At 47.1% G+C, this 17,411-nt stretch overlaps 1 protein-coding gene across 4 annotated transcripts in view; it reads left to right on the forward strand.

The window, feature by feature from the left end:
- NOL9 (nucleolar protein 9) overlaps positions 1-17,411 on the forward strand; it is a 218,576-nt gene that overhangs the window by 173,456 nt on the left and 27,709 nt on the right. For 2 of the 4 annotated variants that reach the window (XM_085864094.1, XM_085864093.1), the window contains exons 7-8: positions 15,894-16,061; positions 17,088-17,331. In XM_085864094.1, coding sequence (XP_085720220.1) covers positions 15,894-16,061; positions 17,088-17,331 — 412 coding nt within the window. The other 2 variants (XR_015053290.1, XR_015053291.1) reach the window with 2 other exon arrangements.

Here is a 17,411-nt window from a genome sequence, read left to right on the forward strand (position 1 = left end):
ACCTTCTCCTTCCCCATGCTGTCTTTTTTAATCTCTAAGTTTTCCACAATTTTTCCTCATGACGTTCACAAGCATTTTATACGACGTGGTGCACAAGAGTGGACGATTTGTTTAATGTTGTAGTTTCCTCTTCACCCCCAACGGCATATGCTGTGCTATTAATAAAGTGGGAAACTTGGAATATTTTTCATTATTTGTTCTCATTGTTGTCAGGGTTACTTTTGAAATATTTATTTAGATTCCTCGTCGGTACCGAAGGTGTATTGAGGTTGTTTTCACCCCCGTTAATCTGTCAGTAAGCAGGATATCTCAAAATGTTATGGATGGATTCGGACAAAACTTGGTGGACAGGTTGGATGTCTGAAAAGGACGAATCGATTCGATTTTGGTGAACATCTGAATCCGGTTACGAGGATTTTAAAAATGATTTTTCACTATTGAGAGATCGAACCAAAAACGATGAATAGCATGATATCTCAAAAAGTTGTGGACGAGTTGGGTAGGGATATTTTGGTGGGTTGGATAGTTGGGTGAAAAAACAAGCTCCTAATGTCTCTCTTTCCCACTGTTCCCTCTCCCGCCCCTCCTGTCTCCTACCTCCCTCCCCCCGCCCCCTTGTAGTGCGTTGGGTGCTAGCTCTCATACGAGCCTCAACAATGTATTTTAAAAATCTGATTAGATTTTGGTTCAAGTCCAGATGCACAACTGACCTCTCAGTGGAATACAAAACGTAAACTGTTCAGCCTGGTAGAGGGATGCACTCTACCGAGTGCTGTTCTAGTTAACCTCGCCAGAGGAGAGGGTATTGCATTTGGGCTCGTTCGTTTATTTGTCCGCACAGAACTTTAGTGTTTTTCTCTGCAACCGCTTGTCGGATTGAGACAAAATTTTCACTATCAGAGTGATTTCTCATGTAGAATGTTTTAATGATAACAAGTCTGAAGACGATGATGGTTCACGAGCGGTATTTGACCATGTAGATTGTTTCAGAAGTCAAGGATGAGACAATGTGATAATGTTTGACCAAGTTAGAAAAATTATCAACATGATGTGGTACGAGTGACAGGTTATAAGCTGCAAAATGTCGAAAACCCTGATTTGTTCAACAACTTAAAAAATTGACCTTTGCATAACCTTTAAAGGTCACAAAACGATGTTGTGGACATTAAAATAAGGAAACAGGAGACGTGCTGTAGCTTATTGGAGTTAGTTTGTCGAAGAAGGTCGAAAACCCGGTTCGATTCCCACAACTTTGAAAATTTGACCTTTGTGAACTTTAAAGGTCAAAGGTCAAGGATTATGACCTTTCGTGCAAAACTTCCTCTGGAACATTCCAGGAACAATATAACGTCATATAGGCTATATGGCATTTCGCACTCATCGGATTATCCATACTTTGAAGAAATCAGCGTAAAAACAAACTTGAAGGGGGCGCCACGGGCCCCCTTCAAACAGCTTGGTGTTCGAGATAGAGCAAAATGGTTTCAAGACTTTAGGTGGGGAATGACCTCAAGATTATACATAAAAAATATTGTCATCCTAGCTCTCAAAGTTTGTGCGGTCGTATGATTTTTATGTCAAAGTTCGTGATTTTCTAAGTTCGTGACCTTGTGACCTTGACCTTTTGACCTTGGGACGAAAATGAAAAATCGAGCTCCGTGGGGCTATGCTGTTGCCATTGGGCTAACCAAATACCAAAACCACTGCCAGATTCGACAAACCCCTCGGAGAAGATGGATTTTTCTGTCAAAATCGCAATTTTCTAAATTCCTGACCTTGTGACCTTGACCTTGGGACGAAAATGAAAAATCCAGCTCCGTGGGGCTATGCAGGTGCCATTGGGCTAACCAAATACCGAAACCCTGCCAGATTCGACAAACCCCCTAGGAGAAGATGCAAATTGAAACTGTCTACCCCCTAAAAACACAATTCGCAATTTTCTAAGTTCTTGACCTTGGGACGAAAATGAAAAATCGAGCTCTGTGGGGCTATGCAGGTGCCATTGGGCTAACCAAACACCGAAACCCCTGCCAGATTCGTCAAACCCCTCGGAGAAGAAATTTTTTCATGTCAAAATTCGCAATTTTCTAAGTTCATGACCTTGTGACCTTGACCTTGGGATGAAAATGAAAAATCCAGCTCCGTGGGGCTATGCAGGTGCCATTGGGCTAACCAAATACCGAAATCCTGCCAGATTCGACAAACCCCCTAGGAGAAGATGCAAATTGAAATTGGCTACCCCCTAAAAACACATGTTTTTTGGGCGTGGTTCCACCCATAATGGGCGGACCACTCCCATTTTCAGGAAAACACAACTAGATCATGATATAAGCCTCCCACCAAAATTTTATCAGGATCAGATTAAAACCCACGGAGCTATGCTGGGGACAGACACAGACAGACAGACAGACACAACAATAATGAATATAGTGATCACTTATTTTTTTTCGTGAAAATATTTTTTCATGAACCAATTATGACATCATAGGTCACGTGGTGTGGCAGTCATGTTGGAAAAATGCAAAAACTTTGGACTTCTGTATCTCTGATAACCGCACCAAGGAAGAAATTGAAACTTGGCACACGGCACGTACTTTTCATGGGGAATGAGTAATTAAAAAAAAAAAATTTTTTTTTAAATGACATCATTGGTGTCCTTGTTATGACTTCATAATTAACCTCCGCCATCTTCCAAGATGAATGGAGGTTACTGTTTTCACCCCTTTCTGTTTGTCTGTTTGTTTGTGAACAGTATTACGGAAAAACTCCTCGACGGATTTCGACGAAACTTGGTGGGGGGGGGGTTAGGTATGGTCTAAGGATCATGCCATTAAATTTTGGACTTGGTCCCCCCCCCCCCAAAAAAAATTTTAGACAAAAACAATTATTTTTTTTTGCATTTCTACATGTTTTAAGTGATTTCCAACCCCCCCCCCAAAAAAGAATTTTTTGCATTTCTACATGTTTTAAGTGATTTCCAACCCCCCCCCAAAAAAATTGTTAGAGAAAAAGAAATTTTTTGCATTTCTACATGTTTTAAGTGATTTCCAACCCCCCCCCAAAAAAAAAATTCAGAGGAAAAAAAATTTTTTTTTTGCATTTCTACATATTTTAGGTGATTTCCAACCTCCCCCCCCCCAAAAAAAAAATTGTTAGAGGAAAAAAATATTTTTTGCAACTTTTTTTAAAATGTAGATTTCTTTTTTTTTTGCATTTCTACATGTTTTAAGTGATTTCCAAACCCCCCCCCTCCCCAAAAAAATGTTGGAGAAAAGAACTATAACTCTGTCAGCACTGTTGACATATTTAATGAATGAGATATAAGGTTCACTTGAGTGACCCAGCAGTATTGGCGGCGGAGGTTTTGCACTCTCCCGAGTGCTCCCCTCTAGTTGTATATGTAGAACACAACGTCCGATCAGTATGAAAGCTTTTGAGGGTCATCTCGGGATAAATTGCTCCACAGAAAAAAATTGACGTTATTGGTCACGTGATTCATGATTTGGCTGCCATATTGTTTTTTTTATTTTTTTTATTATTATTTTTTTAACCTTCAAAAATCTTCTTTGAAATAGCCGAACAGATAGAGGTGAAACTTTACACGTATGACCGCCTACCCATGAGGAACAAAACGTTCACACATATGATGTCATTGGTCACATTGTTTGGCAACCATATTGGATTGAGCAAAAAACTTATTTATTTATTTATTTTCTCAGGCTCACTAAGCTGTGTCTGAATGGGTTTGAGGATAGATGAGTATGAAACCCAAATCCTATCTGTGGTATAGCCTGCGGTCATGCAGGGCGGGGCATGATGATGGGAGGAGTGGTCGTGGTGGTCATCGTGTCTGCCAGGAATATAAGGAGTGCGCGCCGCCTGAGGCATCGTAGTGATGCCGTAGTCGCCAGGCTTGTGAGTGTACCGAGTACGTAATAAAGGAGAGTGGTGGGCAAAGTACGCCCGCGCTCGCACTTGTGCAACACAGCCCGGCTCGACTGTTCCCCCACTCGTGTCTGCCTGCTAAGCATCTCTATCACGACACTACAGTTGGCGACGAGGATCTTCGGATCGGCGTGTGCAGGGTGGTGGCTGGGTTCAGAGTGGCAGCGAGTAACTCAGCGCACCTTGCGCGGTTCGAGGTTCCGGAGGAGTGCGCATCGCGGAGAGCGTGTCGCAGGTTCGCTCGCCGCGCGCACAGGCTCCGGAGCCAGGAGGCTCGCCGGCGCGGCCGGCTCAGGCATGACAGGAAGTCGGGGCACGGCACGCGGACGCGTGCCCGCCTTCGTTGGAGTCGACATCGGCCACGTCGAGGGGGCAACGGCCGCGCTCAGTGTTCGTTTTATTGAGGCACGACAAATCGGGGGAATTATTTCTGCAAAGCCACGGCTAAAGAACGAGGACACGCGGTTCGGCTCGAACGCGGCGTTGGACGTCGCGCAAGCTCTGAAGAATGTCCGGGGTCACGATGGTCGGTGCGCAGCAGATGGTCCGGAGGTCAGCGCGATGTGCCAGGCACGCACGGCCACGCGCACGGTCTGCGGCGCGGGTCGTGGGCGAGCGTTGCAATGCAATCACTCGGACGGCGGTCTGAGCACTCGAGGACGTCTACGGTGTGTGGGCCGAGAGTCATCGCCCATCGTTACAGTCATAGATGGTGGTGTGCGAAGCGATCCTTCCGTCCTGGGTGAAGACCTACTGCAGGCATGGTGTTCGGTGCATGGCGTGCACGGTAACGCCCCGGGTCGAGTTTGGCAGCCTGCGCGCGGAGATTCCAGCGACCCGGAGCGGGAGATGCTGCCGGTGTTAGACCTGCTTCCAATTGATCCGGAGATGACAAGATCAGTGGCAGGGGAGGTTGAGGTGACCGGGGCACTGATGCTGCCCATGTTGAGCCTGGTTTCAGTTGGTCCTACGGTGACAGGACCGATGCCAGTGAATGTCGAAGTGATCGGGGCACTGATCGGGTGTCGAGTTGAGTCCACTCGTGCTGCCCTCGCATCGTACATGTACACCGGTGAAGCGATTGCACCGCTTGCGAGGGCCGACGTCTCAGTGCGCTACCGAGGTCGACGCGCCCGGCTCTCGGTGTTCGTGGTGCGAGGGGAGGGGCCCACCCTTTTGGGTCGGGACTGGCTGGCGCACCTCAGGCTGGATCTCCAGTTCGTACCTCCAGGTGTGCCGGTGCTCTCTTCGATGCTTTCGTCGAGTACCGAGGGCGAGGTTCTGGCGGCGGGAGCCGCGTCGATGCAACGGGAGCGGCCGTTCGTTGCTGCCTGCAACGGTGGTGTGCGGTGCGGAAGCAGCAGGAGCCGTGCCAGCTCTCGCGATGAGCTCTCGCGCGTCGGCTGCGTTCATGGTGCGAGGTGCGCCTGTGTTGTTCGGGCAGCTTCAACGGGTTGCGGTGAGCCCGTGGCGTTAAAGGAAGTCGCGAGTCACAACATCGAGTCAAGAACCAAGAGACGGACTCATGATGTGGGTTATGGGTTGCTGTTCATTGCATATTTGTTTTTCATTGCTCGAGTGATGCGGTTTAACGTTGTTGAAATAAATGCCAACAGTTCCTGTGTGAGAGTGGGTTTGGCGGAGATCAATCGATGGGTTTTGCAGTATGGTCAATGTGATGTGATGGCTTTGGGAGCGGTGGTGGCGAATAAAAAGGTTTGGTTGGCCTTCCATTGCCCCGGGCCGCGGGTAGTTGCTTTGTCATGTGCAGGGATTTTGCCAAAAGAACGCGCTGTACGGGGAAATGAGTTTGCAATGGTTCCAATGTTATTCCTATTGATTTATGACGAGCCTATGGTTGAAGTATGGTTTGAATGGAGTTGCGACCGTCTAACTGCCGTGGGGGTCTCGGAGATCGACTCGGAGCCGGGACTCGTGCGCTGGTCGGCGTTACCCCCACCTCTGCTTTCAGCAAGGTCAGACGTGCCTAGCGCCTGGGGCGCGGCTCTCTGGGTTCGCTCAAGGCCGTTTTGGCCATGCGGTGGAATCTCAACTGATTGTGGTGCGTGGGTTGTTGTGGAGTGTTTGTTGCTTCCAGGCAAGGGCGCTGGTCAGCGCCCACACCAAGGTCAGTCGGGTCTGGCGGTGGCGCCGCGGGTTCCAGACAGCGGGGGTCCGGCCTCAGAAGGTTTATCTGTTTCAGGTCTGGCTGGGGAAGAGGTGCCGCCTTATGGGCCGGAGGCGTTTGATGGTGCCGGGGGAGGTTTGCTGCGGGAGGTCGCCGCGGCCTCGCCGAGGGCCATGTAAGCATGAGCCGCCTGGGGGCGTTTTCGCTGTGTAGTGCTGCTGTGCTTCTCCAGTAGCTCGCTTCACACGTTGTATGATGTGATGTGCTTTTATACTTCGCTGTTTTCTTTTTTGTACCTTGTCTACTGTTATACCATAGTACTTCGTGCTGTTTATGCTTATTATGATGGTGATCATTTAATAATCATAGTTTTTGGAGGGAGGAGTGTGGTATAGCCTGCGGGCATGCAGGGCGGGGCATGATGATGGGAGGAGTGGTCGTGGTGGTCATCGTGTCTGCCAGGAATATAAGGAGTGCGCGCCGCCTGAGGCGTCGTAGTGATGCCGTAGTCGCCAGGCTTGTGAGTGTACCGAGTACGTAATAAAGGAGAGTGGTGGGCAAAGTACGCCCGCGCTCGCGCTTGTGCAACACAGCCCGGCTCGACTGTTCCCCCGCTCGTATCTGCCTGCTAAGCATCTCTATCACGACACTACACTATCCAGGTTCCTCCTGATGACTTCATATTTGCTTTTTGCTTGTCCGGGTTCCTTCTGATTACTCCAATGCAGGACCGTACCTATTTGGTCTTCCATTTGGAGTGAGTACTGAGCCTCACATTGATACAGTACGTAGCTGCTATTGTGTTCTGCGGTCAGATCTCTGGCGTTTCATAATGATACTATATATTGAAATCAAATTTTATTGTACATCGATATTTTTTTCAGTAAGATGTCATATCTGCAGTTTGTACCGTTTTGGATTTTGCAGTCTTAGGTTTGAACGGTCCTCTCTGTGACATCCCCCCCCCCCCCTTTGTGTCTGTTTGGTGTAACATCACTTGTGTCTGTTTGGCACATTGATTTTGTGTCTTCCAGCACATTATTGTACTCTTTTGGTTCATTTTGTCTGCAACCATGTGAAACAAACCACGAGTTAAAACTATTTGAATATTAAGATTTTGAAGCAGCTTTTGCTACGAAGTTTTCAAAGTATTATTATGGAAGAGAGGCAGTTTACCTTCCACGGTCTGCGTTGTCTATGCCTCCTTAGCCACCTTTTCCTCCATCTCCAAAGTGCTTTTTTTAACCCTTTGACTGATGGCCTGGTGTTTACAGTGTTCCAGATAACCTTTGAGCCCATTGACTAGGTTGGATGAGTTAGGGTGAGGTGTGGGGGAGGTGGGAAGTGCCGATAGGATGTACTCTCAGCAGTCTTTATACATCCGTACATACATTCAACACTGTGTGCATTTTAAGGCTTTGTTTTAATAATAACAATGGTGTTGGAAGAATGTGACTGCTTTTATTATTATTTTTGAAAAAAGGTTGAGAGTTGTAAACGAACTAGATAGAACAAAGAACGGAACAGAAACGGAACAATCAAAAGTGGGGAAATGCTAACAACAGCGAAGATGGGCACGAGTGGCACCTTCAGGTGCCACACTCTCGTACCCATCTACGAATCGATGAGTCGGGGTGGTAATGTAAGTAAGGGGAGGGGATAGTGGACACACGGGGAGAACAAGTAGGATACAAGCTTAAACACAGAAAGAAGAGGAATGGAAATGGAACAAAAAAGGGACAGGTGGGTGGAGGAGAGAGTAGAAAACATAGTAACCTGGAAAGGAAGGGGTGAGCTCATGGGGGGGGGGGGGTTAATAAGAGTAGACAAGATCATGAGTATGGATGAGGCATAATCTGAGGAGGTGACCAGCCATCTAAAAGCTTTTGAAGGAAGAATGAGACCGAACAGTCTGTGGAAGTTCATCCCATTGGTGAGAGAAAAAAGGAACAAGTGAGTCGAGGTAAGCAGTGAACATGGCTTTTTGGAGTTTCACCACAAGTGGATTACAAGCAGAATGCACGCACCGTGGAAAGGGTTGAGGATAGAAGACAGAGGCCACCAACCTGACTGCATTGCGGGAGCACCAAGCCTTGAGAATTGGCTTCATCGTGGGAGATTCCAATGATTTTGAGGACGTTAGGGTCAGATATGAAAGATATGAAAGGTGTGAGGCAGGGACTCCAGCCCAGAGGAGAGAGCAGTACTCCACTGAGCTGTAGATGAAGGCCTTGTACGTTGTTTGGAGTTTGAATTTGCCAAGAAAGAATTTAGCATTACAGGGGATGTCCAGATGGCTGTGGATGCCCAATCTGATGTGTGGTTTGCCCAAGAGCGATTATGGCTGATGGTGAGGTCCAAAGGTTTGAGGAACTGAACTTTTCCAAGAGATTTATGAAGGAATGAGATGGAAGGGTGCACCAGACGGCTCTTTCGGAGAAGCAATGACATGATGAAATTTGTCAGGATTAAAATAAATATTCCGTTTTGTACCAGTTCCTCATTCTGTCAAGGTCTGCAGAGGAAAAGGTTACTGCCTGCCTATCTGAAGGATAATGTGATGGCAAGGGGTGGAAGAAAGGGATATGGGTGGAGCACACAACAGATACACACTTGACAATGCACCAATAAGTCTTTCGGGAAGGAAACGGGTTCAAGAGTTTAGCCATGGACGAGTTGGTCAAATGTGTTTTTTTTTCTGGCTGTTCTGAGAGAGCGGATACACTTGTTGCAGATCTTGTGGAATAACATGAAATTGCCTTCAGTCGGATTTGCCTTCTCTTCAGTTGGATCTTGAAGAGAAGGCGAGTTGTTCGAACGCAACTCCCTTACCACATGATTCAGTGTAAAAGCAAGTCTCACTTCACATGGTTACGTTCACTCGGTCTGGAAAAAGGAAACGAATGAATACTCTGCACACAGGCAATGTCATGATTTTTTACAAGGGAGGACAAGACATTGTGGCCACCCTGTACAAGAATAGCATCAAAAATTCCTTCACTTACCCAGGTGCAGACATCAATTCAGGTCACTGCCTGCTTGAAATGAAGATGAAGTTCAAGCTGAAAATCTTGAAAAGAAATCCCATGAAAGATCAAGCTTTCTTTCATCCCCTCTTCCTGTGCAGGCTGGAGTTCCTCAAGGTAGCGTTCTGGGCCCTGTTCTTTTTCTGGTTTTCATCAATGATCTCTCGGACTCTCTGGAAAATCCTCTATTTCTCTTTGCCGACGACTCCACCCTCTGCCGTACCATCTGTCATCCCTCAGACCGGCAAGCAGCAGCTTCTTCGCTCACTGCAGATCTGGATAAAATCACAAACTGGTCCAACACGTGGAACATGTCTTTCAATCCACACAAATCTCACACTCTCACTATGTCTCTTCGAAAGGACCGTTTACAAAACCCCCCCATCCACTTTCTCAACAATCCTCTGGAAGAAGTCTTTTCTTTCAAGCTTCTGGGTCTCACTATCTGCCATGACCTTTCCTGGGAAAGTCACATTTCCAACCTTGCCTCAAAAGCCAGTCGCCGACTGGGAATCCTCCGTCGTGCAAAGTCCTTCCTCGGCCCTCTTGAGCTCCTGACTACTTACAAAGCTTTTGTCCGTAGCCTGATGGAGTACTGCTCTCCCCTCTGGGCTGGTGCTCCTGCCTCCCACCTTTCTCGACTTCACGCTGTCGAAACCAGGGCTTTTAAGATCATTGGCATCTCCCGCAATGAAGCTGAGTCTTTGGGCCTCTCACTCAATCACCGCAGGTTGGTCGGTGGTCTTTCTGTCTTCTACCGACTCCTCTCCAGCCTTGCCCCCCTGCTCTCTCTGCGATTTGTCCCAACCACATTTCCACAGGGCGCTCAAGGTCCGCCAACAACCCCCTTCTGGTAAAACTACCAAAATCACGAATCACTGCTCATCTTCACTCTTTCATTCCTCTTTTTTCCCGCCTTTGGAATAAACTTCCTCACTCTATTCTTTCCCATTCTTCCCTCCAGGCTTTCAAAACAGCTGTTCACCACCACCTCTTATCTTCCCCCATCCAAATCCTCGATCTTTTCTACCCCCGATAATCCACCCAAGCCCACTTCCTTCAATTCTCCTGCTTTCCTTCCTGAAAGTCCCTGTAATGTCCATCTTCTCCTCGCCATGTTCCCCGTCCCATCCCCATCCCTCTCCCTTCCACAGTTCACCTGTGTCTGTTCCCCAATGTTTTGTCCCTTCCACTCCCACCCCTCTTGTCTCATGCCTCCTTGCTATGAGTTGTGTGTTAGCTCTCATACGAGCCTCGACCAAGGTATACAAAAAAAAAAAAAGCCAACCTTAACAAACGGAGAGGAAGAGGTGAAGAAGAAATGTGCTGTGGGTGTTACTAACAAGTATGAAGCTTAACTTGAAGTGACAGAACAATAAAGTAGTGAGGACGAAATGACAATGAGGCATTGGGAAAGGATGAAACAGAGCATGAAACGTGCAGTAACTGAGATTGTCGAGAAGAAAGAGAGGAGGAAACATCAAGGGTGGATGACTGATGAAAAGAATATGACGAAGCAGAAAAGCAGACAAAAAAAACGCGTGGAGAGGCCAAGGAAAAGTGGTATGAAGACCTTTGCAAGGAAATGGAAGAATTGGAGAAAATGCATAATGTGAGAGCATTGCATGAGAAAATTAAATTATGAACAGATCGGAGGAAAAGAATAACGACATATAGCAGCTGTGCAAGGAAAAATAACTCCTCTTCAAGAAACAATGGGTGGGGTACATCAGTGAGGTGTAAGATGACGAAGAGAGAAGTGAACTAGAACAGCACTCGGTGGAGCACGTAACTCCCCCAGGCTGAACAGTTTACATTTTGTATCCCACTGATAGGCCAGATCTGCATCTGGACCTTAACCAAAATCTAATCGGCTTGCTCTTGTCACCTACCCAACTCTTCCACCAAGTTGTCATAATCCATCCGCATCTTTTTGAAATATTGTGCTCTATATCCTTTTTGGCCCTATGATGAAGAATCACTTGTAAAATTATCGGATCCAGATCCGGATCTGTATATATGTATATGTGTATATATAATTCCTAGGGTTGAGCTTAGAAGAGGAGGCCACTCCAAAAAGCTCTCAAACACCTGCCAGCCAGCACATCTTGCAAAAGGCGACAATTAAGCTCCCAGAATTCAGTGTGCCGGGCGTGCACCCCATCTAATTCTATACCCAGAGACGAACGACAGTGGTCCAAAAAGGCCCACCACATGAAGTACCAAGTCTGGGTCGCCAAAAATTTGTGACAAAAATAAGTAATTGATCCGAGCCCGTCTGGTACCAGCCGCATCGATCGAGGTGATGTTACTTGATCACGTACCTGTGTCCCTCAACCTAAAACCAGCCTTTTAAGGGCCTGCATCTGAGTCCTGGACCAATTTGTCCATATCTATATTAAAATACCCCCCCACAATCATAGGGGCAGAGGTAGAAAGGAGGAGCTACAACTAGCGTAGGAGCTCTACTCTTCCGCACGCTCTCTGAGGGACGTACATATTGACCGAGGTCAGGGAGCTCGACGACACAACCACCCTGAGTGAAGCCAATTGGCCCAGAATAATTTCATTTAAACTAAGGACCTCGACATTCAGGCTCTGAATAAGGAACCTCAATCCTGCTGCACTGTTGGTATTGCTTCCAGACCAATACAACTCTCCATACTGCCAATTTACATGGAGGTATCCGTACTCACCGTACGGAACACGGCATTCCTGCAAAAGGCAGATATCCCATTCAAAATTGCATAACTCTTTGGACAGCAATTCTCCGGAACTTGGTACGGACTCCCCGTATGTTCATAGTTGTTAATTTTAAACTCATAAATGTTAATAGGTTAATTACCACCCACAGCGCAAAACATGGAAGGGGAGTCATGGGACTGATGAAGCTCCTCCCTCCTGACGAGCTCCATGACGAGCTGCCATGCTGCTTCTTCTTGCAGTCCTCCTGCAAATGGGGGCCATGAGCTTGCCCGACAACCACTCACCGTATATGCAGACGTCCTCCCTGGGTAGCTGGGTGAAATGCTCCTCTTTGGGAGACAGGAAACCTCCTTCCACCAACGCCTCATTACCCAAGGAGAACGAGAGGTCCTCGAGAAGCCAAATGAGAACGAGGGGGCGAGGACTATGGAATTGGAGGGAGTGGGGGGGGGGGAGTCCGGTGACTGGCTGCAGCCTTCCCTGGCTGATCCTGACCCCCTGCCAAGCAGGTCCCACCCTGGACCTGGATTGGTGGCTGGGCGAAAGGTGAACCTCGGGCCCCATAAGGCCCTCGACTTCTGCTAGATTGTTCTTGCCCCGTGGGGTCTTATCCAGGGAAGCTTTCCCTCTTTCCTTACTCCCCCCCAGCATGTTTTAACCATCATTGTCCTAAGCGCCAAAGGAGGATTTCACAATCGACTCCTCCGGCAGCTGAGCTTCCTCAATGATTGGCACATCCACTGGCCACGCTGCCAGAGCCACCTCAGTCGGTTTCTCCCCTCCCAACTCAGTGGGCCTGACACCCAACACAACCACATCCAGGCCCTTCTTTTTATGAGGCTGACGGACAGTGGCATCCTCCTCCTCGGCTTCTTCTGTCTTTTCATCCTCAACTGTGGGGGTAAGGGGGGGTGGGGGGTGGAGGAAGACATTGAGGGCACAGCAAGCACAACAACCAAAGCACTCTCACTTGTGCCGGGGGCAACACTCCACCCCCACCCGCAGATGCACGCATCTCACTTGCATAACTCCGCAGGCAGGAGCGGAAGATGTGCCGCAGCACTCCCTCAAATATCCCAACTCGCCGCATTGTGTGCAGACATTCACTTTGCACCTAGTAACCAAGTGGCCGACTTGGCCGCATCTGCGATATAATTTTGGCTGTCCTGCATAGAAGACTTTGCCTCAGTCCATACCAAATGTAATCTTATTTGGGATATGAGAGACCTTGCCGTCCTCCTTCGTTCGCAATGTGACTTGTTCCGACAGAGTTCCAGTCCAAATGCTGAGGCCGTTTCGGGTGAGCTGTACTTGGCCGTGGATGTCTGCATATTGATTGAGCCAAACCTTGACATCGTAGTCACTCACGCTTTCATTGTACAGGTAGTCAGTCACGACTCTCTCCTGAGTTTCTGAGAGAGCCTTAACTGCCCAATCTGCCAGTGACCCAGCAGACTGAGCGGTAGTCCACTGGTACCAGAACTTGGCAAGTCCCTGCCCTGTCTGAAAGAAATAAAAAAAACATGTCAAAACCATGGGCGAGGGAGATCAGGCAGAAAATTTCAGCAGCCTTAAACCCCAGCATGCTCAACAAAACATCCTAACGGCACCATCCTTAACAAACTTAAAGCGTACACAGTTATGGTGCCTGCTCACCATACCGGGGTTCTGGGGAGTGTGGGGCCAACACTAGGGATGAAGTGGGGAGAGGGAGGGAGGTGAAGCGAAGGGAAGTGAGAGGCTCCCCTCCTGCCTGGTGGGCAAGGCCTACCATCCATCCATCCATACATCAGGACCATACTCTGTGTAGAGCGTTGGTGTTGCTTAAGCAGTCTCCTTGGCTATTGGACACAATCCTGGACGGGTTGCCACTCCGACACAGGATACCAGCAAGCTGGCACTCATTTTGCCGACCTCAGAAGGATGACAGGCAGAGTCAACCCCACCTGGTATTAATTCAACTTCTGAGTGGGATTTGAACTCAACATCAGCTGAGTGGGATCCTAGGATTCCAAGCCCACCACCCCAAACACAAAGCCAGCACCAGGCATAAGGCGTACCAGACAGAAGAAAGGCAGGAACAAAGAGGGAAACAAGGAGCTTCCTGTATGCTCGACCCATTGACAGGAGGGAAGTAACGCAAATGAATGGAATGCAGAGTTTATAAGAACTCCACACCTCCCATTGTCTGGTTATTGTGGGGTGCTGATTGGCCGGTCGTTGTGTGTTGTTGATTGGCCAGTGTGGTCTTGCTCATCATAATCCATTGTTCTTGGTGTATTGATTGTTACCAGCAGAATACCTGCCCGAGGGGCGATCTTGTTTCAGGCATACAACACGTTCTTCTGAAGCATACCTTTATTTTGGCGGTGTATTGGTAACTGACAGCTCTGTTTTTGCCAAAACAAAAAACCTGTGTAACATGCATGAAGCAAAAACATACCTACTGCTCATAATTCAAAACACCTTTTTAGGTCATCTCTACCGAGATGACCTAATAAAGCCGGACCAAATGTCCGTCTGTACGTCCGTCTGTCAACAATTTTTCTTTCCGGTCTTGATGAAACTTAGTATGTGGGTAGAGGTCGATGAGTGTTGCACAACGATATAACTTTTGTCCGAGTTCAAGGTCAAGGTCAAGGTCATGAGGTCACGTAAGTTATAAAAATCGCCATTTTCAAAGCCTATCTCGTCTGCCATTCTACAAGATATTCGGCAACTGTTTATTGATTATGATAGTAAAAAATATTATCTTGTATCTAACTGAACAGATTTTTGAATTTCTGTCCCGTTTGGCCGCCACGTAACCTGGAAGATGGTCAAAAACACCTCCCGGTGCAAAGATAACTTTTTACTTCCGATCTTGATGAAATTTGGTATGTGGGTAGAGGTCGATGAGTGATACCCAACGACATATTTTTTCCCAGATTCGAGGTCAGGGTCAAGGTCACGAGGTCACGAAAGTTGTGAAAGTCACCATTTTCAAAACCTATCTAGTCTGTCTTTTTAGGAGATATCTGGCAACGGTTCATCGATTATGATAGTAAAAAACATTATCGAGATGACAGTCACCCCCACACTGGGGTAATTTTTTTTTTTTTTTGTATACCAAGTCGAGGCTCGTGTAAGAGTTAATAAGACCTCACTGCACTGGAAAATGTGGGGACAGAAATACTGGACTCAAAATGGTGGAGACTTGTAATACCCTCCCCACCTGGAGGTGGCGCTACACGATACACATTTACATAGAAAATTTGCTTCTCACCGCCCTCATTCCCCACTCCCCCCGGTCCGTGAATTTATAGTAAGGATGATTGTAGATGTCTGCTTGTTCATGAGGGAGATCCAGATATCGCTAATGGATAGCCCGTTTTCTTGGGGGGGGGGATAGTGTGGTGTACATGTATCTCCATAGCTTCTCTGATTCTCCTTGTGTGCCAGTGGCTGATGGAGGTGAGAAGTTTGCTGTCTGACTATAGTATACGATGATTATTCTGTGCATGATTAACTCTTGCTGATTTTTCCTGTTTGCCTCATCTATTATGTGCCTGGTGTTCTTTCAGTCTTGTGGTGAAAGTCCTGCCAGTTTCACCAATGCAAAGTTTACCACATTCACAAGGGATGGGGTAAACACCTGGATGGTGATAAGGAAGTCTTCTGTCCTTCGTGTGTGAAGAATAGATTAGAGCTTGTTTTTGGAGCGATGGCGTACTGCTATGTTGGCAGTCTTGAGGATGTGGTGTGACGTACGTTCATCCAATGAAGGGGAGAATAACACATGCTCTCACTTCCGGTGTTGGATCACGACCTCTTGGTGGTTTAGTGATGATCTTGTGAGCGGGATAACCGTTGAACTTAAGGGCAGTCATGATGTGGCGTATCTACCGAGTGCTCGTTGTAGTTACTTATCTGTGATATAAAGAATATTCTCGACCGTACAGTTATTTCCAATGCTTGTTGTCCAATAATTGTATTGTTCTGCCATCCATACTTTACCCCCAGCACGTTGTTTCTTCTTTGTTTTTGTTTTTTGATCTTTCCATCCTCTCTCACATTTTTCTCTTTCGATACCATTCTTTCTCATGTAGGTCCACCATTTACACATCAGACACCACCACTTTGTGCAGTCTACTATGGCAATGTGTCACCTGATGCTGATTTGGAACGTTATGTAGCAGCCATACGTCTGGTCATGGAAGAAATGAGAACCCAACCTTCCGCTCCCCTGTTGGTGAATACTCATGGCTGGGTGAAAGGTGAGCATTTTCATCGTGCTATTATTTATTACGTTTAGTTCCTATTTGAAAGGTTTTATGTTTGTCACTCATGTCTTTTTGATCCATTGTTGATCGAAACGTTGGAGTGAACAGAGAAGGGATAAAGCTCCAACGACTGAAATGGGATGGCATGGGAGGATGATGTTGACGGTGGTAAAGGCCCGTACAAAGGACAAATCGTAAGATGAACATTCTTTCATTCTGGTGTTCTGCCCGAAGACAGATTCAGTGCTGCCAAAGCAGCCCCATGGCAAGGATTGCACTGGGTAGTTTGCCTTTGCCTTACCAGTGGTAGTCAAGGCAGAAGTTTGGAATTTGTTCAGGGTGCTGGTGATTACTCGCCTACTTTTTTTTGTCAAGGACACCATGCAATCTTTTAACGTTCACAAACTCATGCCAACAGATGGGAGACCGAGCAATTGAGGGAAGGAATGGCAATGAAGGTCAAAAGGATGCGTGCGACGGAAAGAAAAGGGTCGGGAATAAGGAAGGAGACATTTACAGACACGTGACCAACAAAACGTGAAACGGACTATTAAAACCGAGGGTAAGAGGGCTTTTCGTTCTTTGTTTTTATCCGAAGTATAAGGAAGGAGTTGGAGTGAGAGTGGAAATATGTAGGGATGGTGAGAGATGACAGGAAGAAAGAACGACGAGCGGGTGTGCGAGTAAGAGCTTGAATGGAAAGGCCTAACCAGCCAAGGCAGAATGCACGAGATCAAATATGTCCAAACAGGCACACAAAAGACAAGGCATTGAGCACACAATACGGACAATCGATATGAGCAAACGCATGAAAGCAGACAGGAAAATCTGCCTCTGTTGGAAACGCGAAGCTACTTCTGCATTGCTTTCTGGTTTCTCAGATGTTCATGAAATTCTCAAAAAAACAAAATTCAGATTCTCAGATTTCATTGCCACTCTCATTTTCATGAAACATACTTTCTGTAAATGGTGCCCACACTTTTGCTAACGCTAATTATACGGTGTGTTTTGCTGTGACAGGCCCAGGCCTGATGGTGCTGGTGGATATTTGCCGGATTGTCAGGCCAACGCACGTGATCCAACTTCGTGGATTCTCTTTAATCACACCCATGGTAGCTCTTACCTCTTCCTTTCTACAATCAGCTGAGGGCTGGATTACACATCCTACTCCAGTTCATGTGAACTCTGAGCTGGAACCACAATCGGAGCACCAACTTCTCACAGTCACCAGCTCTTTCTCTCGCAGTGAAACTTTTGAAATCATGTGGGTCATGTGGAGGCTAATCAACATATTTGGAGTGATTGTACAGATTATGAGAGCAGTTGTTGGAAAAGGAGGTGTAA

The sequence above is a fragment of the Eptatretus burgeri genome, chromosome 18 (assembly GCF_056783735.1).
Source record: "Eptatretus burgeri isolate ZD-2024b chromosome 18, Ebu_testis_v1, whole genome shotgun sequence".
NCBI classification, from domain to species: Eukaryota; Metazoa; Chordata; class Myxini; order Myxiniformes; family Myxinidae; genus Eptatretus; species Eptatretus burgeri.